Source organism: Mauremys reevesii, linkage group 2, assembly GCF_016161935.1.
Source record: "Mauremys reevesii isolate NIE-2019 linkage group 2, ASM1616193v1, whole genome shotgun sequence".
In the NCBI taxonomy this organism is placed as follows: domain Eukaryota; kingdom Metazoa; phylum Chordata; order Testudines; family Geoemydidae; genus Mauremys; species Mauremys reevesii.
In genome coordinates, this window is record NC_052624.1 from 41,331,524 (window position 1) to 41,357,572 (window position 26,049).

Genomic DNA, 26,049 nt, shown 5'->3' on the forward strand with positions numbered 1-26,049 from the left:
AGAAGTTCTATTGAATTTATAGAAAATAATATTTCTATAGATGTTTTGAAGCAACTTATAAAATTTCACTTCTATATGGTGGTTAAAAGTGTAGAAAAGATCTCACTCTCTGTTATATTCTATATGATTTAGAATATTATCTATACAGCCATATTACATTTCTATAGAGCCCTGTTGGTTTAACTCCTCCTAAATGTTATATGCTTTTTACATAAGAGTTAAGACATATTAGAATTTGTTGTGTCTCCCTCATTGTGTTGGTTCCTTGCTGGGAAGGATTTTCGGAGATCATTTCAGGCTCAAGGTAGAAAAAGCTCTGCTCTCAATTAAGTAAAGTTTATTGGCATGACAAAGAAATACCATTGCCAAAATTAAATATATTACAGTCAAGTTATAATAGCGTTTCACAGTAACAGAGGATTTCCATGCCGTGAGCCTGCCACTGAAGTCAATGTTGCTTGAAAGCTTGTCTCTCTCACCAAAAGAAGTTTGTTCAATAGATATTCTCCTCTCACCCACTTTGTCTCACTGAAGTCAATGCGAGTTTTCCTATTAACTGCAGCCGGCTTTGAATCAGGCCCCACGTACCCATTTGATATTATTGGTTTATATCTCTGAATCACACATTGTGAGGCTATTTCTGCTGCTTTCTCACTTCTTCCAGCATCATGCCATTTGGCTGAATTTCCCATTGACATTTGGTTTTGTTTTTATTCCTCTAGTTTAGATGACATCCTAGTTGGTGCCCCCCTCTTCATGGAGCGTGAATTTGAGAGTCAACCTAAGGAAGTAGGGCAAGTTTACCTGTACTTGCAGGAAAGTGCTTTCTACTTCCGAGATGCACAGATTCTGTCGGGCACTGAAGTGTTTGGTAGATTCGGCAGTGCCATCGCACATCTTGGAGATCTCAACCAGGATGGCTATAATGGTACTTAATTTATATATTATATGTTATATATTATATGGTGCAAGCAAATTGCCTATGTACTGAATTTGATGGTACTTCGGGTCTGAAGATGGCTTTCTTCCTAGTTTTTGAAGAGAACTACAGGAGTTAGAAGATGCTTGCGAAAAAGAGCCAAATAAAACAATATACATGTTTGTTTTTCTGCAACCCTTCCACTTTTAACATGTAAATGTGCTATTGAAAGTGATGAGAATCTCTGTGTGTGTGACCTAGTGATTGGAGTAGGAGTCTGGCCTAGTGGCCAGAGCAGAATCAAAGGGCAGAGCCGGAGTCGTGGTCAAGAGACAAGCCAGTGATGAGAATCAGGGGTTATAAATCAGGGGGTTCAGAGGCAGGTAGTGAGTAGGCCTGGAGCAGAGCAGAGCAGGCATGGAGTGGAGAAAGGGATGGACAGGAAGCAGGTCTGGCACAGCTTCAGGCATAGAATGCATTGAGCTGCCACTGTGCTTCTGTTGGTACTTAAATGGTGACCTGTTGACCCTTCTGCTCCATCAGGGAGCACAGTCACTTAGTGAAGGTTTATTGGGCCCAGACGAGCTCATTGGGTTGCTAGGCAACCATGCCCAGAGCCAGCTGAATTCCTGATACAATGACTAATCCTAACAAAGAGGAAATTAAGGGCCATAGCCTGTTAAACTTAAATGAATAGTCCCATTGACGTCAATGCTAACGCTGAACGTACATTAACGCTTTAATATTGTTTTCCCCTTTTTAACCCAGTCGACTTTGTTCCTCTTCAGGAACTCTCTACAAGAGGTTTCTTGGGATACTTAGCTCATACCCAGACAGGGGGTAGACTTTGCACTCTCAGTGACTACTGTTCTATAAGCCATCAAAAGGAATGGTATATGCTACTCCCAGCCCCTTTGGTGCTGTTCAGCAAAGGTAGCCAACTGACCACCCAAAGTCCTATTGAACTTTTCCACCACCCCTTCAGATTGTGGGTGTGCTGTGGTGGGTGAGAGTTTTGTGTATGTCTAGAATCTCACAAATCTGTGGAAACACTTTCGATTCAAGATTTCTCCCTTGATCTGTGCGTAACTCACATGGGACTCTAAATCTGGTGAAGAATTCATTCACTAGAACCCTATTACTGCCACAACCTATTGATTTCTGCTTGGAAAGCCATAGGCTATTTTGTGAAGTAGTCCATAGCTACCAGCAACTATTACTTGCCAGCCTCTGTCTCAGGTAACGGCCCAAGAACATCAACAGCAATGAGCTTCACTGGTGTCCCCACAGGATACTGTTGCAAGGGGGCTCTCCCAGGTTTAGGAGGAGACTTCTTTGCAATGCAAGCATCACATTTCCTGCACCAGCTTTCTACATCCTTGTTAGAGGGCTTTCCCTTCACCCCCTCCCCTGGTTCTTGTCTCGCGGACAGAAAGCAGAAGACCAGAAGTCCAAAGTGCAGGCAATGCAATGTTTATTGGGGTTAGTTCCAAGCAAACATATTCATAGCTCTACACGCCAGCAGAGTCTGTTTCCCAGTGTTCCATTCCCATCTCTGACATGGCAGAGCATGAACCCCATGTTCCCCTTCCCAGCTCTGACGCTGCAGAGCCTTGCCTGTGTCCCTGTTCCCCATTCTCCATTTTCCCTATTCCCACTTCCTCCTCCTTAGCAGGCCCAAATATACCTGCCATGCGCACCCACAGTCCCACCCCTTACAACTTAGGGTCATGTTCCATTTTGGGTCTGAGGTCTTCATCCCACCTCTTTTGTACCCCATGGGAGGGTTAAGGAGTGAGTTTGTGCTCAGGTCAGGGATGGGCATTTCTTTGGTCTTTTAGTGTTTTATACCTTCCCCACAAGCCTTTTTGCCCCTCCTGACCAGTTGCTTGACTTTGCCTTGAGATAGGGGTTGAGGCAATCTTAAAGAGTGCTCTCGAATAACACTTTAACTTCCCTTATCTGTTCTCATCATACTAACAATTCAGCTGACTAGACAGAAGCAACATCACCGTATCTTTGTCCCTTGTTTACACATTTTAGTATAAGAGTATCAAAAAGTCCAACCCAAAATTCTGTCCCAGGCTAACAAACAGACCTATATGCTAACAATCCTGCTTGCATTTTACCCAATAGAAATTCAGCTTGGATAAGGGTTTTGTAACCCCAAAATGTCCAGCAATTTTAAGATCCACAACATAACCTCAGGCACTCCTTTTTTTAGTGTATTTGGGTCAGTAGGTTGGTACCTGTGCCCATCCCCCACTGGTTTTTCCCATTTCCTATACAATATTTCAACTCTAAATTCCAAGCTTTCCCATTGTGACCAGGAAGCTATTACTGTGGTGTTGTGAGGTGACATTACATTCCAGGGTGGCTGTGTTTGCCATTTGATTTTCCAGTCACACAGTATCCTGAAATCAGGACCCTCTCGTTGGGAAGACTTTAGTTGCTCTAGGGACCATTCTTGCAGCCCCACCCCCCTTGTTCAAGGATGAACCAAGAACATGAGCACTAATGCGAATTAGTGGAAGGAAGGCACACTCCGCTTGAGCAACTAATTCCTTGCTGTCCTGTTAAGGCATTGTTTGCGGACAAGGCATCAACACTGCCATGCTTATGGCCAGGCCTGTGTGTAATTGTGAAATCATAGCACTGCTATGGCAAGCTGGTAGCTGTCCCTCGGGATTTCTGAATCTAAAGAGCCATTGCAGGGAAGCATGGTCTGACCTGACCACATACTTCCTCCCATACAAATAGTAATGAAAATATTGTATAGATTGAATCACTCCTAGGAGTTCCTTTCAGGTGGTGCAATAATTTCTCTCAGGAAAACTTAGACTTTTGCTATAATAAGCTACGACCATCTCAATTCCCTTGTGTTCATTTGTCGATACTTCCCTCAAAGCATGAGCAACAGCATCTGTGTCCAGTATGAAAGGGGTTTCAAAACACGGATAGGTCAAGAAAGGAGCAGTTATTAGATCCTTATGCAACATTATACTCTGCTGACCATTGAAATGGTTTCCCTTTCTCACCCAACCTGTGCCGTGGTTTTGCAATAATGGCAAACCCACAAATGAACCTTCTATAATAGGAACAGAGTCTTATAAAACTCTGCACATCTGTGAGTGTTTGGGAAGTTGGCCAACTCTGTACAGCCTGAATTTTCTTTTTGTCAGTGAAAATTTCCTCCTCGCTAATTGTATCCCTAAGGTGCATTACCTCTCTTGGAAACAACTCATGTTTCTTTGGGTTCGGTTTCAAACTGGCTGCCTTCATCTTATCACAGACCATTTTTAAATGTTTTAGTTCCTGTTCAAATCTTTTAGCATGCACCAGGATAACACAGACAGGCTGAGAGGGGCATGTCATGTAATACCCCCCTGTTATCCTCTCTAAGGTGTCAAACACAAGTCAAAACCAACACTTTAAATGGCCACCAGTGTTATCCTGCTGCAAAAGCAGTTTTCCCCTTGTCTTTTGCATCCACTTCTACTTGCCAATAACAACTATTAAGATCCAGTGTGAAAAACCAGACAATGTGCTACATCATCTAGGGTATCATCTGTCCATGGTAATAGATAAGAATCCTTTTCAAGTAACTTCATTTTGTTTTCTATACTCCAGACAGAATCTTGTGTTGCCATCTCTTTTCTTAACCAGAGCTATGGTGGAGGCCTATAAGCCATTTATCTCACCTGGGCCATATTTTTAAAGGTCATTTCCACAGACTGAAGTTGTAAGACACCTTTCCTGTTACTGACTACACAGTTGTTAGCCATAATGAAATCCACTCCAATTACTAGCTCATCCACTAGTTCTGCCACCCAGCTCAAATTTCAGAGGTGTCATCTTCAAACCCAACTTCCCAGGTTTTGAACAGGTGCCGTTTCCATTTGAGACCAATTTAGGTTGTTCAGTTTTGGATTCCCTATTCCGCGGCCTTTTTAGTGTGTCTGGTCTCATAACTGTTATGTCATGTGTCAATGATTCCTGCACACATCACAGATGCTATTACACACTCAATAGCCAAACTCCAGTTACTATTTTTAACTGCCCGGATCTAAACAAAAACTGTGGAGATGATCATTGTTCCTCCAAGCGTTTCCCCTCAGCTTGGTGTCCCACCATTTCCCAGACTGGGAGAGAGGTTTTCACTAGATACTCGTGACAGTCTGTGTTGGCCTGCCTTAAATGTATAACAATCCTTTTTATGACCAGTTTTGTCACAGTATGAGCATTTATCTGAACTGTTCTCTTTAATTTTTGCATTATTGCCAATTTCCCTTGTTTTACAAACCACATGTGTCATTTGTTCCAGTCATTCAATGTGGTCACGAACCAGATTAGATTCACTCCTAGCATACATATTGGACACAGAGCTGTATTTACAGGGATTATAGTGATCATCTTCCATCATCCTGAATTGCAGTTGCTTCCTGAACTGCTGCAAGGAAAGATTCAAGTTCCGTAGCAAATCCCACAGCCTCTCAGAGCATCTTTGGCCTCCTTTCACTGATCTTGATCTGCAAGTGTATGTCCAGCTGTTTGGCAATGGACCAATGTATAGACTATCTATTCTGGAAGGTCTCAGATGTATCTGGATATACCAGGAACATGAGTCTCTTACAGGTCCACTGCCAGTTCAGGTGGTGTTTCTTCTTTCCCGCTTCTTCTAGCCCTTAGCTGTGCCCTGGTCAGCTCAGATTGATGTCTAGCTCCAAACCACATCTCAAGGTCTTGAATCAGGTTTGGATACCCCAGTCTCTTCTGGGGATAAGTTCTGCAGCACCATCAAAGCTGGGCCACCCAAGCTGGCTGCTAATAAACCCCCTTTCTGTCCCTTTTCCCAGCCATTTATCTGAGCTAGAATATTGAATTGACACAAATAAGCCTCCCAGGGAGTTTTGCCCACAGAGATAGTGGGGTTTTGCCTCACTGGTCCCGACCTCTCTCTAGTTATGAAGAGGATAGAAAACTGTTGTAAATCTCTGGTCTTACCCAAGTCCTTTGGCTGGCTCAGTGTCTAACAGCCTTCTGCTGTGGTCAGTAACCCTTTGATTTCCTTCTGGAGCTGAATTTTAGTTCAGTAAATCCTTGCTGCAAGTTCCAGATTAGCTAAAGCTTGCTTTCTCTCTGCTATATTGTGGAAAAACCCATGGCTAATGGTGTGACAATCAGGGACCAGACAACCCAAGGAGAGAACAGGGGGATCTGAACCCCAAAGAATAATCAGTTGAATCAACTGATTGTATCCAATGTTACTGTGTACAGAAATATGTTCAGTAAGGTCTTTTATGAAAGCTTATAACTTGATAGTCATTATGAAATATGTTTACAGACTGTGGTTATGGACTTTTGCCCAACAATTTATGTTCTTCTATGTGTCTGACAATTTTATTTGTTACTATTGTTTCAACTAATTTGCCTGGTACTGACGTTAGACCTACTGGTCTGTAATTGCCAGGATCGCCTCTAGAGCCCTTTTAAAATATTGGCGTTACATTAGCTATCTTCCAGTCATTGGGTACAGAAGCCGATTTAAAGGACAGGTTACAAACCATAGTTAATAGAATCATAGAATCATAGAATTCAAGATCAGAAGGGACCATTATGATCATCTAGTCTGACCTCCTGCAAGATGCAGGCCACATAAGCCGATCCACCCACTCCTTAAGCAAGCAACCCCTGCCCCATGCTTCGGAGGAAGGCGAAAAACCTCCAGGGCCACTGCCAATCTACCCTGGAGGAAAATTCCTTCCCGACCCCAAATATGGCGGTCAGCTGAACCCCGAGCATGCGGGCAAGACTCTTCAGCCATACCCTCTGGAAAAAGGCTAACAATATCCTATCATTGACCCATTGTACTAATTACCAGTGTGGCACTTAATTGACCTATTGACTAAGCCCGTTATCCTATCATACTATCTCCTCCATAAACTTATCTAGCTTAATCTTAAAGTCATGGAGGTCCTTCGCCCCCACTGTTTCCTTCGGAAGGCTGTTCCAGAATTGCACTCCTCTGATGGTTAGAAACCTTCGTCTAATTTCAAGCCTAAATTTCCTGACTGACAATTTATATCCGTTTGTCCTCGTGTCCACATTAGCACTGAGCTGAAATAATTCCTCTCCTGCAACTTCACATTTGAGTTATTTCAGAATGCCATCTGGTCCCGGTGACTTGTTAATGTTGAGTTTATCAATTAATTCCAAAACCTCCTCTAGTGATACTTCAATCTGTGACAGTTTCTCAGATTTGTCACCTACAAAAGCCGGCTCGGGTTTGGGAATTTCCATAACGTCCTCAGCAGTGAAGACTGAAGCAAAGAATCCATTTAGTTTCTCTGCAATGACTTTATCGTCTTTAATTGCTCCTTTTGTATCTCGATCATCAAGGGGCCCCACTGGTTGTTTAGGAGGCTTCCTGCTTCTGATGTACTTAAAAAACATCTTGTTATTACCTTTGGAGTTTTTGGCTAGCTGTTCTTCAAACTCCTTTCTGGCTTTTCTTATTACATTTTACACTTAATTTGGTAGTGTTTATGCTCCTTTCTATTTACCTCACTAGGATTTGCCTTCCACTTTTTAAAAGACATTAAGACAACAGGATATCCCCACTTTGTAGCTTTGTAGTGACAGAAGGAAAAAAGCCCTGAAAAAATGGAAGTGGTTTGAAGTGAAAGGTTTTCAGAAACTGAAACTGAGGAACAGTCACTTAGCAGGAGCTGTCTGTGAAATGCTGAATCCCCTGACAGGGGGCATGATGGAAAACCGTTCTAAGGCAATAGGTGACTTGTATTAGAAAAGGGACTGTAATCTAATTTGCAAGTGTAAAGCCTGAGGTTGCATCTTTGTTTATTTTCTGTGTAACTTGTATGTGTTTGTTTCCCCTTACAATTTCATATTTGAAGCTGCGATTTTTCTATTAAATAAACTTTTTGTTTATTTTTACCCCAAACCCATCTCTATTGTGCAACCTATGTGGAGTGTGTCCCCCAAAGGAAGCTAGTGCCTGGGGGGGGGCTCACTTCACACCTTCGGGGATGACAAGCCAGAGAGAAAAAGGCTGAGAGTCTGGTAGTTAAGAACTCGGGTGGATGGACTTGGGGAGACTTGAGACTGGAAGGACTGTTGGGGTCACCTTGCAAGGAGTAACTTGGCTGGTGGAAGCCAGGGTGAGACCTTGTGCTTGTGGGCAGGCTACTATGTTGGGTCTGAACCAAAGCTGCATAGCAGATGAGCACCCCTGGTTACAGGGCAGGTGGTGACAGAACCTCTTATTGGTCTGGGTTATCCCCAAAAACATTGCAAATGGCAGTCAGGTTGCTGATCACCTCATCAATCTCTTTTAAATTTTAAGCCTGTGCAGGTTTCCCCATTCTGTCCAGGCACTTGGTAGTTGCTGCTGCTCCAATAGAGATCTCATCTCAGTCTGCAATCATCTCTTGAGCTCTTCCTGCAAAACCTCCAGCTTTTGTTTTAGTTCTTGTTTTAAATCCTACTGGCCACTTTTGATTTCTGCAAGCACTTCCATTATTTGTTCTGTCTCGATTCAATAGGAATACCAGCTCACAATCTCTCTCCTTGGAAACTAGACCCCCCTGCTCAGAGCAGAATTGCCCCTTTTTGACCCGAACGGCTAGTCAAAGTTTGGATCCCTGTGGGTGTTCCAGTAGGGAGCAGAAAATGGTGATAGGTATTTCTTTGAAGCAGTTTTGTTTATTTACAAAGAATGTACAAAGTCCTGTGTATCTGAATGCAGAGGGAGTCAAATAACAGGAAATAGCTTCTTTTGCTCACAGCTTCAAGAGCAGTCTTTTCCACCAGCACCCCTGACCCAAAAACCTCTCCCCAGGTTTCTTCCAGGGTCAGCCACATGCTTTCAGCCGCTCCTTCAGTCTGTCTCTCTGACTCGGTCTGTTTTTAGGCCTTGTCGCCCTAGGTAATTAGGACGATTTCACTATGTCAGAAAGAGCCATGAAAAATCCACAGGTCAGCACCACAGCACCACTCAGGGATAAGTCCCTATATAGAGAGTGTTAGATCGACAGAAGAAGTCTTCCATCGATCTAGCTACTGCCTCTCAGAGAGGTGGATTACCCACACCTATGGAAGAGCCCCTCTCATCGGCATAGCTAGTCTACACTGAAGCACTACTGCCACGCAGCTGCAGTGGTGCAGCTTTGCTGCTTTAATGTTTTAAGTGTAGACAAGCCCTTCTTTTCTGTCAATTCCCTCCACCCCACACACCCATCCCTCTGCCCTCTTCGTGCTACTTTCTGGATAGACACTATTAGGCTTTGTTTGGGGTATTTCTCCTTAACTGTCTCTTACAACTGGCTTAAATGGAGAACTCATTCACACATCAGGGTTAAAGAGGTTTGAACTCAGCTCATAATAATATGGATTAAAATGTAATATGATGTTTTTATTAATGTATTTGATTCGGTACAGCATCAGTTTAAAAGGAGGTGTTCTGCTTCTTCCCCAGTTGTGTACATGAGCTGATTGAGGTTCAAAGAGGTAGCGTATCTTGCTCATAGTCCCAGCTGAAGCAATTGTGAGGATCTCTTGTCAAAAGTGCCTAACTCCCATTAGCTTGTGGAAACTGGGCACTTAAGGGCATTTGTAAATTCCACTAAGTGCTTAGCTACATTTTTAAGTGCCTAAATACCTTTAAAAATCTGTCCTCAAGTCTGTCATCGGACATTATTTTCTCCATCCACTGGCCAAGGCTTTCTAAGTGGTTAGTGATTTGGGGTTCTAGCTCGAGACACTTTAAAGGGGCCTGATCGTCAGTGGACAGGTGGTGCTCAGCCCTCTCCAAGAAACTTAAGCTAAGCACCCAAAATCTCTTGTCATTTTGAAAATCTTGGTCATTGTCTTTTAGCAGATAAACTCACGCAGTCTACTTAGTCATCATGGCTGTTTCTTTGATTTTTGTACCTGAAAAATAGCAAGGAAGAGTTTATTATCCATAATGAGTATAAATTCTAAATAGCATATGGCCCTACACCAGTTAATAGAATAAATTCTCTTTCAGGGATCTGCAATTTCATGAACTGCTCCAGCTTATTCTCCTGGTTTATGACATCCAGAGAGGCCCTTGAGTGAATTACAGCTTTGCATTCCCTGTGGGGCTGTCTATTATTCTGTATCGATCTCTTCTCCAAAATACTCCTCACCAGGTTTTTTTAAACTATTCATTTATTTTTATTTGTCATGAAAACAAAGGGGATGTTTCCCATTTCATGGTAAGGTGTTTTACATACAAACCAAACTGATCTTATGCTGTTACTCCACTTCATTCCTGTTTTCCCTTCTGCATGCTGTAAAGTTGGCTGTTCAACAATGTACTTTTTTGCCATCATTGAATTTTTTTTTAAGCTGGAAAAAGGACAAGCCACAAAGCAGAGCTTCTTAAAGAGCTGATGCTAATTAGTTAGGTGTTGGAGAAAACAGGGAACATCACACAGTGTATGTTTAGTTTAAACAGATGAATGTAACATTAGCCATTATTTCAGTCTCAGTTTGTTAAATCTTGTTGATTGCTATAAAAACATGACAAAGGAAAATGTGCAATTAATAATAGGCGTATGTTGCCTATCTATTGCAATGTGAAGGCCCTTTCATATGAAAATAAATTCATTACAACTATAGGCATGAAAGTTTGAAACACTAAAGCACTATTAAACATTTTTATGTATTTGTCTTGAAATAGAATCTATGCAGTAAAGAAAAACTGATTAAGCCCCAGCTCTTGTTAACCCACAACACAGGCCTCTCTTGTCTACTTTCCCTGTCGGAGTTAATTCTGTCTTTGTTTTAACGTTGTCAACTCTTTTTACTCTATTGCAGACATTGCAATTGGTGCACCATTCGCAGGAGAAGACAGAAGAGGCAAAGTGCTCATTTACAATGGACACAGGAATGGGTTAAATGCTAACCCTTCGCAGGTTCTTAATGGAGCCTGGGCCTCACAGTCCATGCCTGCGGGATTTGGCTTTACTCTAAGAGGAGACTCAGACATAGACAAGAATGATTACCCAGGTAAGATTTTTCCATAAGAGAGGGAATTTCATACCTTCATTCTCTGGAAAATGCATCTAAACTGTTCCTTGTGGAAGGCAGAGGTCACAATAAAGAATAGACACAGCTTTTTGTGTAGTTCTAGCAATGCTTTCCTGAGAATGTAAAGTCAGACAAAACAAATACTCCTTTTCCTGTCAAGAGACATCATCAGAAATGCAAAGGCTTAAACAGTTACATTAACATAAAACATGTGAAGTTTACAGCAAAAAGCTTAACCCCTATTCCCCACTCAACATTTGAATGCACTCATTCCTAGGGAGCTTATAGGTCTGCTCCATGCTGACATTCTTCCTTAATTAAAACCATGTCATGTTATAAGGGAAGAGACTGACTTGGTTGTGTTTGTTGCTAGTTGTTTTTCTTAAAGCTTTGCTTTCCAAATAGTTGCTGAAGTACATATATAGGTTCCTAATTGCTTTTGACCTCATTACAAACAGCAGAGAGAATACAAAAAAATTCCATTCTTTGAGTCACAGATTTTATTTAGGTCTTTCCATGACCTTATTCGCACTTTGTTATACAGATTCTTCCTTTTTAGTTTTTGTTTTGAATTTTTCTTAACCATGAATAGTTTACAGACATCCAGTGGTATTTATCAAGATTACGCCACTACTGCATGCTTCTTTTTAGCGGAGTCCTTCCAGCTTGGAGCAGCATTCCAGGACCATATGCTACCTAAATGTACAATATCCTTTTAATCTGATGCCATTCACTCCTTCTTCTAAGATCAGTACATACAAGATCATACTATTTCTCGGAGTCAAGATTGAGAAATCTCTGAACGTTTGCAATGTACCCAGTGTCATGGAATGTATAGCCTTGGTGTTGTATACTGTTGACCTACCATGCTAATACTTGCTAATGCTCTAGGTTTCACTGACTCTTTATAAAGTTATTTTTCTTAGCTTGTCTTCCTTAACTTATATTATTACATCTAGCAAAGTTAGTGACCCGAAAGTTTGTGTTATTAGCTGCATGATTTTGATAATTAAAGGTGACTTGCAAAGAAAAAAAAAGGGGTTGTGAGACCTTTTTGGCTTATTTATTATAGGTAAAGAAGGCCTGAAAGATATGGGATTTTTGTTTTTAAAGGGGGATTTTTTTATGCTAGAAATTCAGGTCTTGTCTGCTCTAGAAAATGCTGCTTGAAAAGCTGGATAATAATAACGTTAAAAGACTCAAGGGAGAGAAAGCTGAACAATCGAGAAGGGGAAGGGCTTTGCAGTCCTGGGTCAATTTTGTTTTGAATTCTTGTGTTTTGGGGTTCTTAACTCTCATTCAGTTTCAATAACTAATGGGCTTTTGGGGCATTATTAAAATTTCAGCACCATGATGCTCTGAAACAGCCAAGATGCCCTCCAGTAAAACCAGGGAAAACCAGATTTTACATTCCTGGCATTTCTAAGTAGGGGAGGAAACACTTTCAGATCTTCTCCTTTAAACAGTATAAGGAAGGAGGGTATAGACCCAATTAAAAATAAATAACCTTCACAGGGCATCTTTAAAGATGAATGGAGGAAGTTTGGGTAGCACACTTGGATCTTCAGTTCATTTGAGACATTTCTTTAGCTTTTCCCTGACTTTCACTTTTGGGTTTTGCGCTCCTACCTGAAGAATTCTATTGTGGGATGTGTTTAGCATGTGATAATTTGGCTTTTGTTTTGTTACATGGGTGAGTTGTTTTGAGAAAAAGACTTACTAGTAACTGTGTTTACCATAGGCAACCTCTCCCTCAGTCCTACAGTTACCTAGACTGACAATGTTGCAAAATCCACCTCCCAGAAAATGATAGGGCAAAAAGAATGTGAAGCAGCTCATCTGCTCCTCAGTCCAGAAAGACCGAAACTGTTAAATAATAGTACAACTTTACCCTGAAAATGTCAAGTTGGAGGGGAAGTATTTGTTGCCATAAGCTGCAAGAGACTAGTCAATCTAATTTATAGAGACTAAGGGCTAGTCTACACTTACCTGCTGGGTCGACGCGGTGAGTTTGACTTCTCGGAGTTCGAACTATCGCGTCTAATCTAGACGCGATAGTTCGAACTCCCCGTGCGCTCCGGTCGACTCCGGTACTCCACTACTGCAAACGGCAGTGGCGGAGTCGACCTTGGAGCCGCGGACTTCGATCCCGCGGCGTCTGGACTGGTGAGTAGCCCGAACTAGGGTACTTCGAGTTTAGCTACGCTATTTGCATAGCTGAAGTCGCGTACCTTAGTTTGACCCCCCCCACCCCCCCGTAGTGTAGACCAGGCCTAATATGTGGAACAGCCATGCGTGTGCCTATATAATTGTCACTGGTCAGCCTTCTTAGCTCATGAGGTAGGCACAGCCCTGGTGGAATAGATCTTTATTCATGTGTGCAAAATGTCAGAGGAAACCTTGTATTTTATAATTAAAGCACTCAATAGGGAGGCATGAGGCTTTCGGATCTTTCTATCCTGGAACGAGACACATAGAATGATACTTCCAAATCACCTCTGTATTGAGCCTAATAACTTGTTTGACTAGAGCATAATTTGTGTTTGGCTAAAGCACATGTTCCAGAAAAGCTTCTGCCAATTAGTGGTGAATAATTGTGGATAAATCTCCTGCACTGCTTTGAAAATCTCAACCGTAATGCTTGAAAGTTCCCTCTTTAATATCAAAAGGGTTGAATCTTCTTTGCAGAGAGCAAAGATTAGAAGTACTCTTAAAAACACCTTTACTGGTACAAATACAATGTGTAGATATTAAAGATGCACTTTTCCTAACAAAACAGCAACTACTGAACAGCAACTAATCCAATTTGTCTGTTTTCCTCCAACGCTGTCAGCACAACAGATAGGATGGCTTTTCCTGCTCATTAGCAATCTCCTCAACACAATGGCCATCTGTCTTCAGCCAGCCTGATATAGGCGCTGTCACTGTTAAAGCTAACAGAGCACCATTTTCAACTCTGTTAAAATACCGGAACGTGTCTAACCTTTCAACAAGGTTTTTATTATTAAACACGGTCCTTGGACCCCCGTCCAAGGAAGCGATGCTATCAAAATAATGCTGCTTGTGCAGAGAAATATGGAATAATCTCATAACTACTATCATTTCACAGCAGTTTGGCTTTTTATCTTAGAATAACTTCAGATGACATGAGCCTAGAATTACTCCTTTATCAAAAGGGACACTTGGTCATGCGAGGGTAGGTTGTGCCTTGTAGGCACAGCCCAGGTGAGGAACTGTACTTCAAGGGAAGCACTGTTGATATCCCATGGCAGAACACCTCGTAGAGCTCTCTGGTGCAGAGGGGAGTGTTCAAACTGTTACATCTCTTTACAGGTTAGCATCCCACCCAAGTGACACAGGGCAGAGCCACCTACTGCCCATTGCTCCCAGCCCCAACAGAATAACTAGGAAGCAGTCCCTGTGCTCCACTGATGAGAGGACAGCAATTTTAGCCAGCCCTTGCATGGTCAGTGCAGAATTGGGGAGGGCTCTTTGCTGCACATCCACACAAGAATTAGGCAGAACCTAAATCTTAGTTTGTAAGGCTGGCAAGAGAAAGCAAAATAGAGGGAAAGAATGCTTCAAGTAGACTGAAATAGATCCACCTCCTTCAGACAGATTCTATTTGTTCTTAATAGTACAAAGGAGGTCAGTTTCATTAGCTGCATTTTATAGATGGGGAAACTGAGGCAGAGGGGAAAGTGACTTGCCCAAGGTCACCCAGCAGGCCAGTGACAGAGCCAGGAATAGAATCAAGGACTCCTGAGTCCCAGTCTTGTAGTCTATCTACTAAGTAACACCGCTTCTCCTCTGGCTGGATTCAGAAGTGAAACCAGAACTCTTCAGAGGAAGCAAATAAGCATGAATTCTATTGCATGCTCCCATGAATTTGGCAGTTTATCATTTGTAGAACTGAATTCCCCTTTCTTTCATGCCTGAGCACACCAGACGCTATTCACACCTATGCCAGGACCTTCCGCTGAAATGTTATGAAAGAGGGAGATTGTTTAACTGTCAAAAGAGATGGGTCATGATGAGAGCTATTTCTGCTTCTCCATATGGTTATTCAGAGAGAGACTGTCCCATTCTGCTAGATGAGAAATCAGAGTCTTGGGTCTTGTTTGACTGAGAAATTTGATGTATGAGGCGGGATCAAGTATTGGAAGAAAAGGTGAAGACCTTTCAGTGCCCTCCAGTAGACCAACTATTCTCCACTTTTTTTTCTTCTTCCATTCTCCAAGTCTTCATGCTGTGTCTGATGGAACTGGGGTCCAGATCTTGATAAGCAAATGTAAGGAAAGTGTCCTTTATGAGTAATTCATTGCATAGCTGCCAATAACCAGTGCTGAAGCCAAGTGTTCAGCTAATAACTTCATACTGTCTCTGTCTCTCAAACTTATTTATTATCTTTACATCTTGTGTTCTTATATCTTCTGGATGGCCAAACTGGAAAGCAAAAAAGAGAAAGAATAGACTTGGCACTCGAGGCCTGACCTCCATGTTTCCAGATAAAAAAAGCAGAATGGGGAGAAATTAGATGGGCTGCTGCCTTTATAGTAGTCTCTCTTGCCATTCTTTTCAACTACTTGTTTTCTAACAGATTCTAACCTCATTTACACTGGTATATATCAGAAGTAGTAGCTCCATTGACTTCCATTCAATACAGTTATATTGGACTTAACCAAGTCTAGCTCAGGAAAGAGGGTAGGGGATGTGTGATGGACAAGACTAGAAGATGTGAAAAAGTCTATTTTTTAAAAAAGGTTATGTGCAAATATAACTAAATTACTTTGGAATAAAGTCCTCAAGGAATTGTGGGTGAGATTTTTGTGCTGTGCTCCTAAGAGGTGCAGCACACAACTCACTGATAGGGGAGGGGGAGCTACATAGCTTTCAGCTATATTTGCATGCAGTCAGTCCTGGGGCTGGAGCGACCCCCTGGGGTAATTTCAGTAGTCCTGGGGTGTCCAGCGCTGCCAACAATCTCTGCTGTGTTCTGTGCAACGGCCATGCCCCAACATACTCTTCCTGGCCCCAGCCCCACACGTGGTACACCTCCTACACAGGGGTTTGTGAGACAGTCCTTGGGAGGCAGCTCCAGATATGTTTTCCACAGTACCTGCATCAAGGGAATCATCCCTTGACTAGGGATGGGTCTTCAGGGGCCTGTGAATGTGAGTGGCCTCCTCCCAGGCTCCCCCTCGTGGCCTCAAAGCAGCCCTGCAAGTGACTCCTCATCTCAGTTTTCCTTTTGGGGCTCCTCAAATAAACTCCACCCAGGCTTTTCGTCCAATAATGCCCCTTCTTCCAGGGTCTAAAATATTGGCATAATATAAATGCTAAATAAAACTCCAAGTCCCAAATTAAAGTCCACACAAACAAAAGTTTCTCTTCCTATTCCCAGGCCTTCCTGCCTGAGGTCTTTTCTGCTTTGGCAGCCACTCCGAGGCCCACCTGACTGCAGCATTTTCATTCTTAACCCATGGAGTCTGCTCCCACAGCCCTCTGGCTTCTAGGCTCAAACTCTTAACCTGTAGTCAAGGGTCTCCTGCTCACTGGAGCTCTTCTGCAGTCTCTGCCACAGCTTCCTCTAGTTGTGCTCCCTAAGCATCCTCCCTTCCTGTAGCTTCCTACTTCTCTCATAGGGGAATCACCTGAGCTCTGCTCAGGTGTGCATGTTTCATAACTAGGTTTTTAGTCCTTAATGGGGCAAGCCATCCTATTACCCTTTACTCCACTCCAACCCTTTTATGTGCTGTAAAGGGGCTGGAGCAATGGAGCAGGGGTGGGAATCCCACCTTAGATCTGCTTTCTGAACTGTGGTTTATTTTATTTCTTTTTCTTAAACAGAGTAATTCGGTTTTGACAGACGCGAGAGAAATCCATAAATGTGTTTAATGGAGAATAAATTTGTTTTCTTTTGCTTCTGGTCAACTGTTCAAAGTTGATCCCTGTTGAGTGCTCAGGATCAGTGATTATCTAGGTAGTGGTGTTGTACATCCAGCTGGTTCATCTACAAGGCTAGCTCTGCACTACAGACTGCTTTTGGAGGTGTGTACTGTACACGTAGCTACTTGTCGCCGTGAAAAGCAGGCTGTGTCCATGCTGTGGTGCCTAGCTCCAGGTGGCAGTAAAAGGTTCTGGTGGGGGAGATAGTGGGGGAAAGCTTCAGCAGCTCCCTGTTGCCAGAGCCTTTCACAGGGTGACAAAGACTCTGATATGGGGGAGACAGCTGGAAATGGCTCAGCCTTTCCCAGCTGCCTCCCCCCTGCCAGAATTTTTTTTCCCTGCAGAAGGGAAAGGCTCCAGCAACTGGGAGCTACCAGAGTCTTTCCTCACTCTCTGCCCACCCCCCACCAGCCCTCCAATCCCCACTGCGAGACTCTTTCCCTGAAGCAGGGAAGGGGTCCAGCAGCAGAGAGCTGGCAGCTTTACCTCACTGCCTCCCTGATGCTGGAGTCTTTCCTTGCAGTGGGAGATGCCTGCAGCAGCTGGTAGCACGTTTCCTCACTGCCCCTGTTGTGCCGGAGCCTTTCCCTATGGTGGGGAAGAACTCCAGCAGTGGGGAGCTGGTAGAGCCTTCCCCTGCAGTGGGGAAGGTCTCCAGCAGAAGGGAGCTGGCGAAACCTTTCCCTGCAACCTCCCAGCTGCTGGAGCCTTTCCCTGCAGTGGGGAAAGGGTCCAGCAGCAGGGAGGCAATGGGACACTGCACTGCTAAAAATTGTTGTGTTGACCGGGAGGCACAGCTTGAGTGAGTAGTGAGCAGGTAGGATATGTACTTACATAAATACCCGGACCCTTTGGGTGCATCTGAACTCTGATCTCCTAAGCTGTGCCTCTCTGCCTACACTGCTGTTTATACCCCTGCTAGAGGGACCATGCAGGTACATACACTACATGCCTCTGAAAGTGGTGTGTAGTGTAGACGTAGCCTCGTAAAACCAATGCATTTTCAAACTGTGGTTTCTGTCTTCACACCATGGTATATGTTGAGTCACTTGCTGGCTATTATAGCTGAGCAAATAGTTTATCATGAATAACTTATTCAGCCTGTTTTCTGCCAGTGGCATTTCCTCAAGCAGATTGTGGAGTCTTCACATTTATTTGTCATCCAGAACTATTTAAACAATTTTTTAACAAAGTAGATTGATGCAGAGCATCTGTGAGTGTTTATTGCTTGAATAAATTACACTATTTGAACATGTGTATAAGTAATCCTCATTCATCTAGGTTGTCCTTTTGAAGTCAGGGGCCTTTTCTACTCAAATTTACCCCAGTTTTATACTGGTATAGTTCTATTGGGCCTTATTATTCCTTCTAGCTAAGATCTGTTTGGGTCAGCTTTCCTTATTCTAGGTGTAGTTATTACGTTAAAGATTGATTTATATATAGTATAAACGATGTCTCTAGAAACATTTAACAAAATGTTATCACAAGGCTGTGCTAATCAGGCAAAATTCTCTCTAAAATTCAATAATCCAGTCTAATCTTATTAAAGATTGAGTCTTTAACAATGCCATCTGCTAAATGCATTAACTTGAACAGCAGGAAGAAAAGCCTCAAGTTTCTTTCTTAAAATCTGGGATTTTTCATGATATAAAATTTGTTGAACATAACAGGCTGTGTGCCAATAACATCACAGCATTGTAGTCTAGTGATGATTATATTCTGAAGTTAAGTCAGGAGAGTTACAGAAGACAACAAATGAAATTCTGCATCAGCTTTGATGATAGCTGTACAGTGTGTGAGTGAGAACGGGGGAAAGGGATTCTGCAACCAAATGAAGCAAACTAAAGTGCCTATAGCAGATATTTGGCTTGTATCATATTGTCGATTGATTTAATCACTTGAAAATGCAACAATTTCCTGCACATCTCATTTTATAGCAAATCAAGTGGTGGCATATATTTATATTTACAGATACACTGTTTTCCAAAATGCTCTGGGAGATTTAATGAACATCACAATATCATGCGTTCCGTGGTGCTCAGGGGAAATATATTTATCCCAGTCAATAACAGGACTCATTTAAGTGGTAAACATTAAAAATACTCAAGAAGTGGATAGTTATAGGGTGGAATGAAGAGAAACAGTGCCTCAGGAAGTCAGAGAAGGGGGTTAATTCAGACCTCAGGGGAGAGTGGAAGTAGATCAGCCAGATGCACTTGCTGATATTATTAAGGGGGTTGCTGTCAGAAGAGCTGAGGGGAGAAAGGAAGTTCCCCCTGAAAGAACCATTCAGGACCTTGTAAGTGACTGGGTCAGAAGAAAGTGCTATTTTTGCAGACAAAGGTTATTTCTGTCTATAGGCTGAGGTTTTCACGGGCATTGCCTGGAACAGATCATCCTCTGACCTTTCTTGTGGTCGGTGCTGTAGTAGTAAGCCTTTTAAGGGACCTTTTACTTTGGACTTTTGAGACTGAAGAGAACTGGCTGATAGAAATTTAGGTCAAGGAACCCCAAAAGTGGGAAATAAATCTACCTTACAAACCTCAGGCTCCATGGGGCTTCTTAAAGGGATGGGATCAATTGAGTGAAACAATAAAGACAAATATCCACAAGGAGGCATAATGATATACAATTTGATATACTATATACTTCAGATATACAATTTTTTCTGCATTTTAATAACATTTTCCATTTATATCGAACCTTTACTCTCATGGGGTCCCAAAGACTTCCCTGTTGCTATGCATGTTGTGTCATTAAATGAAGCTTCTTTTACTAATAGAATACACAGATTTATTTCTTAAACTTTTGACAAAATACTCATAAAGGGTTACCTGAGCCCTGATGGCCTTTTATCAGGCTGAGGTGCTCATTATTCAATTAACTACCTGCTTAGATAGTTTTTGCTATACAGAGACCTCAGAGTGCTTAGTACCATGGCAAACACATCATTAAAAGTCCTTTTAACTTTTTATTGAAGATACAGAAAAGAAGGAAAAACAATTCCCCTTAAATTAGCTTGTCACTTGCAAGGGGGCCCACACTCTCCTTAAAGGGGCCAGCAACCCTGTGATACCACTAAAACTAGAAGTGTAGCCGTGGTAGCACCAGCAGTGGGACAGCCTAGCTGTCCCAAGTACAATCCCATCTGAGATCCTAGGTGAGTCCTTGGGATAGCTTGCCTCTCCCATTGCAGGTCCATGTCTATTTTTAGCATGCTAGCTCAGTTGGAAATTACACCTTCCAGCTCCAGTGTAGACATAGCCAGCACCACTGCACAAGCCATGCCAAATTTCCATCCCTCAGCATACATCCTATCAGATCTGGCACATCGATGGAGAAAGGGATGCTGGTGGAGGTGTCAGCTCACCTTCCCAAGCCTAATGTGCCTTTCTCTGCCACATGTGGTTGCTACTTGTGTATCTGTTGATCACCATGTCCTGTAGCTCAGCAGATGGACTTTCCCTTCTCTTTACCATGTAAGGTCTTGCAGAATTAAGCCCTTTATTTGGAACAAAATGAAAATCAGTCATGAAAATAAATAGGGTAGTTTAATTTCTGCAGTACTCTTTGAATTATTCATCTGCACCTTTACCTAATTCCATGTACAGAGAGTTTGTCTCAGGACTAAGCTCTGTGAATCCCTCCAGTTTGGGTTTCATTCATCTAAACTGAAGAGTTTTGTTGTATTAATTTAGATGCAATATATAGACCCCAGGAGTCAAAGGTCACTGGGTCACAACCCAATCACAGTCCAACATTAAACAGTTTTAAACAAGGTTTGGATTTTGCTATACAGAGACCTCAGAGTGCTTAGTACCATGGCAAACACATCATTAAAAGTCCTTTTAACTTTTTATTGAAGATACAGAAAAGAAGGAAAAACAATTAAAGCATTTGAAATGTAAAGTATTAAATAGGGCTTTCATTTTAACAGCATCCCTTGTTCCCTTTCCCTTTAGCTGGAGAGAGTTTCTGAAAGGAAATAAACCTTGTTTGACAACCTTTTAGATCGTATCAAAGATGGTAATAGCTATCAAGAGCAGAAGTTAGTTGAGATGGCCTGGAACTGTCATTGTAGTTGTTGTTAAAGTCTGATCCTGTTACTTAGGAGACAAAACACACACAAAAAGGGGAAGAAAGGTAGAAAATGGAGCTTCTGTCTCTGGTGTTGACTTTCACTTGCAACCTCACTGCTTGCAAGACACATGGTCTTATCAGCCACTCTGAGACCTGGCAAACTTGTACCAGCATCGGGCTGGTTAGGGCATTGCTTTTAGTTGCCTCTTTGTGGTAAAAGGCTCACAACAGGGTTGCAAAATATGCAGTCTTGGCCAGCTAAGACAGTATTTTATTAAACAGAAGGCAAAAGGAGAGAGACAGGAAAGAAAATTAGAAAGGTGGGCAAAGAAAAGGATATCCATGGCGGAGGAGTGGGGTGATGAAGTCTCACATCTCAGATGGTGGCTGAGATTTATCTTAAGCCATTGGAGGTGTCAGTGCCATCTGGGTCCCTCTCTCTGGCCCAGTCTGGTCAGGACATGTCTCAGGATTAGGACAAAGGTGGTCTGGGATCCCAAGAGATGATGGGGGTTGCAGCTATGATGATAAAGCTCACTGCAGACAGCTGCTGCTTCTGCTAATTTTTCCCCAAAGTCTTTTCTTTCTAAGAACATAGAAAGGGAGTATTGGGTGGAATCCTCTCATTATTTTGTCCACCAATAGACCTAACTTCCGACACACCTACCTTCTGTCCTCTGCTTCTCTTGTTTACCAGTCATAAACTTAACATAGTCCTTGAGTGATATCAGTAAAACCCTTTCTGTTTAAATTAGTTCAGTCTTTCTGTCTCGTCCTTACATCGTAAACTATTTTCTACAACAGGTCATTGTGACAATTCATGAGTTTACTCTCACTTTCTATAGCTGAGCTTACAATTAGGGTAAATTTTTAGGCCCAATTATCACAACAGTTCTCAGTGGAAACGCCCCTTGAAATTTCTTTAGGGTCACTTGGAGCTTGTTTCCTGAGTTATGGCACAATGGAGTTCTAGGGCATTTCAGTCCTATGGATCACTTAGCCTGGCAGGGCCATTTTCTGCCAAGGGAGAAGGCAGCTGGGACATTCTGGGTCCAAAAGGAGAGGGAAATGGTAAGTTTTGAACTGACAATTTGCTGAATTCCCTTCTTAATCTAACTATTATGGGTATTCAGCAAATATTGATAAAGCTGGGGAGGATTTTAATGTAACCTTGTGGGTTACATTTAGATATCTTGGGAGAATACTCCCCTCCTCATAAACCACCTGCTCTGTATCTATGGGAGGGAGACCCCATGTTGCATTTGTAAATATATGAATGTTTCTCAGGTGGGGCCCAGTATTGAGCGTCCTTTGCTCCCAATGGGCATGCTTCTGCTCCAGCTTATTTAAATGGGAGCAGTCCATGGAGAACTGAGGCCATTCAGTACTTTGCCAGAGGAATGCAGCACCTTACAGGATGGGAACAGATAGATAATTTGTCAATGATCATTTCTTTTCTTCATACATATGTATAACTCCCATTCTCATCCATGGGCATTACTCAGGGTTTGCAGTGGATTTCAGTTTTGGAAGTTGGAATTAAAGTGGAAACACTCTAATAGGTATTTCTTATTAGTGATTCATAGACGATTGTTCTTTTTAAATTAGGGCCATAGTGACTTGCCTTTGTGAAAAAAGAAAACAAACCCTAACTAATGAAAAAGGTGCAGTCTTATGTTCCAGCTTGCAAATGTTTTTCTTCAGGCTTCATTTGGAAGAGATCCTGACAGTTAGTTAAGATTACTTTTTTGCTGTGGAAATTCCAATTGCCTTGTCAAACATTTGTTTTTCAGCTAATAACCTTTGCATCAGTGACATTTCATATGTAGCAATAAAAAAGCAAGTAATGAAGACAACTTCCATCTATTTTTAGGAGAAGAAAGTTGCCAAACTTCAGATAATTTGGACGTCTTGCACGTATGTTTCACAGAAATGATTAATGGCTTTTCCTTTACACAACACACAATAAACTTACACACTACTGCTCATAAATGACTCTGACATTATGCATGTTCAAAACTGTTACTTAGCTAATGAAGGGTTTGGCCTAACTCCCATCAGTGTCAAAAAGGCTCTTTCCATTTAGTGCTGTAGGAGTTGGATTGGGCCCTAAAGGACAGTGAAACAGAGTACAATGGAACTAATGCATTATAATAAACTGACCACAGTTGTTGTTGAATTCTGGATGGGACCTTTCAATAAACTATTCTGTGTGAATGTACAGTGACATCATCTTTATTATCCTTATTTTAGATTGTATACATCACCATTAACACAATCAGATCTTTTAATGTTTGCTTATTCACTCTAATTCCTCTGTTCCCAATTAATAGTCATGCTCTTTCAAGTTCTTTGGGGCAGGTCATGTTGGGGTCAGGAGCGGCTCTATGTTTTTTGCCACCCCAAGCACGACAGTTAGGTGGCTTTCGGAGGCTGTACCATTGAAGCACTTCAGTGTAGACACTAACTACACTGAGAGAAGGGGTTCTTCCATTGGCATATGTAATCCACCTCTTTGAGAAGTGGTTGCTAGGTTGAGAAAAGAATTCTTCCATTGACCTAGCACTGTCTAAAACAGAGTTAGGTCAGCATAGCTATGTATCTCAGGTGTGTGGATTTTTCACACCCCTAGAAGACAGCCATGCCGATGTAAGTTTTTGGTGTAGGCCTAGGGTGCCAAGATGCCATGATTTTATAGGGACAGTCCCGATATTTGGGGCTTTGTCTTATACAGGTGCCTATTACCCCCCACCCCATGTCCCAATTTTTCTTCTCACCCTTGCTAACGGGTCACCCTATGTAGACCAGTCCTCAGACTCAGCACATTCATGCAGACATCTGTCACCACTTCAAGCTTTTCTTTGCAGCCATGAAGGCTTGAAGCAACTTTCTTATATGGAAGCTCAGATTCTGAAATCAGCTGCTCTGACTTAAACCACAGCTTTAAAGCCTGCAAGGATAGATGATAGGTTTAATGAAGCCCCTATTTTACTTGTCTTTTTTCTATCTGTTTTTGACATAGCATGAAGTTTCTTTCCCATATGTCTTCTTGAGAAATATCTTATTAAATCCATTTGGATTATTGTGAGAGTCAGGGAACCCAGCTGGGTGGAAAATCTTAGAGTTTTTACCACATGGGCTGTTGTCTTGTGACACCTCACCTCACAACATCTTAACCAAGGAGGTAAACTTCTCTTCAGGTTCCACTTGCCCAGGCTTCGAGTCCATTGAGAGTTGTCTGAGAGAGCCATTATCACAAAGGGGGCACCTAAGTGCCCCAAGGGGAGAAACGTCTCACACATTCTCACCTCCATTGAAGTGTGCTCTCCAGTGAAGCCACTGGAGTTCCAGCAGTGTAAATCCAGTTTAAGGAGAATCAGCCCAAGAGTGGCTGGCAGGGATATGTTACTCAACAGAGAATCTGTAGATTGGTTTACACGCTATGTTTGCACTGGTTTAACTAAATTAATTTAACAAATTTAAATTACATTAAAATAACTTCCTAGAGTGTAAAAACAATGAGGAGTCCTTGTGGCACCTTAGAGACTAACAAATTTATTTGGGCATAAGCTTTCGTGGGCTAGGACCCACTTCATCAGATGCATGGAGTGGAAAATACAGTAGCAGGTATATTTATACATAGTACATGATAAGATGGGAGTTGCCTTACCAGGTGGGGAGTCAGTTTAATGAGACAATTCAATTAACAGTGGAATACCAAGGGAGGAAAAATCACCTTTGTAGTGTTAATGAGGGTGGCCCATTTCAAACAGTTGACAAAGGTATGAGTAACAGTAGGTAGAAATTAGTATGGTAAAATTAGGTTTGTAATGACTCATCCACTCCCAGTCTTTATTCAGGCCTAATTTGGTGGTGTCCAGTTTGCAAATTAATTTCAGTTCTGCAGTTTCCCTTTGGAGTCTGTTTTTGAAGTTTTTTGGTTGAAGAATTGCCACTTTTAAGTCTGTTATTGAGTGACCAGGGTGGTTCAAGTGCTCTCCTACTGGCTTTTGAATGCTGTAATTGCTGAGGTCAGATTTGTGTCCATTTATTCTTTTGCATAGAGACTGTCTGGTTTGGCCAATGTACATGGCAGAGGGGCATTGCTGCTGGCACATGATGGCATATATCACATTGGTAGATGTGCAGGTGAACGAGCTCCTGATGGTGTGGCTGATGTGATTAGGTCCTATGATGGTGTCCCTTGAATAGATATGCAGACAGAGTTGGCACCGGGGTTTGTTGCAGGGTTTGGTTCCTGGCTTAGTGTTTTTGTTGTGTGGTGTGTGGTTGCTGGTGAATATTTTCTTCAGGTTGGGGGGCTGTCTGTAAGCAAGGACTGGCCTGTCTCTCAAGGTCTGTGAGAGTAAGGGATCGTCCTTCAGGATAGGTTGTAGATCCTTGATGATGCGCTGGAGAGGTTTTAGTTGGGGGCTGTAGGTGATGGCTAGTGGCATTCTGTTACTTTCTTTGTTTGGCCTGTCTTGTAGTAGGTGACTTCTGGGTACCCTTCTGGCTCTGTCAATCTGTTTCTTAACTTCACCAGGTGGGTATTGTAGTTTTAAGAACATTTGATAGAGATTCTGTAGGTATTTGTCTCTGTCTGAGGGATTGGAGCAAATGTGGTTGTATCTTAGAGCTTGGCTGTAGACAATGGATTATGTGATGTGGTCTGGGTGAAAGCTGGAGGCATGTAGGTAAGTATAGTGGTCAGTAGATTTCTGGTATAGGGTGGTGTTTATGTGACCATCACTTATTAGCACTGTAGTGTCTAGGAAGTGGATCTCTTGCATGGACTGAGGTTGATAGTGGGGTGGAAATTATTGAAATCCTCGTGGAATTCCTCAAGGACATCCTTCCCATGAGTTCAGATGATGAAGATGTCATCAATATAGTGCAAATAGAGTAGGGGCATTAGGGGATGAAAGCTGAGGAAGCGATGTTCTAAGTCAGCCATAAAAATGTTGGAATACTGTGGGGCCATGCGGGTACCCATAGCAGTCCTGCTGACTTGAAGGCATAAATTG

At 42.3% G+C, this 26,049-nt stretch overlaps 1 protein-coding gene across 3 annotated transcripts in view; it reads left to right on the forward strand.

The window, feature by feature from the left end:
* ITGA8 (integrin subunit alpha 8) overlaps positions 1–26,049 on the forward strand; it is a 174,951-nt gene that overhangs the window by 47,896 nt on the left and 101,006 nt on the right. For all 3 annotated transcript variants that reach the window (XM_039522444.1, XM_039522445.1, XM_039522446.1), the window contains 2 exons: positions 723–928; positions 10,781–10,972. In XM_039522444.1, the coding sequence (XP_039378378.1) occupies positions 723–928; positions 10,781–10,972 (398 nt within the window). The remainder of the gene's footprint in view (positions 1–722; positions 929–10,780; positions 10,973–26,049) is intronic.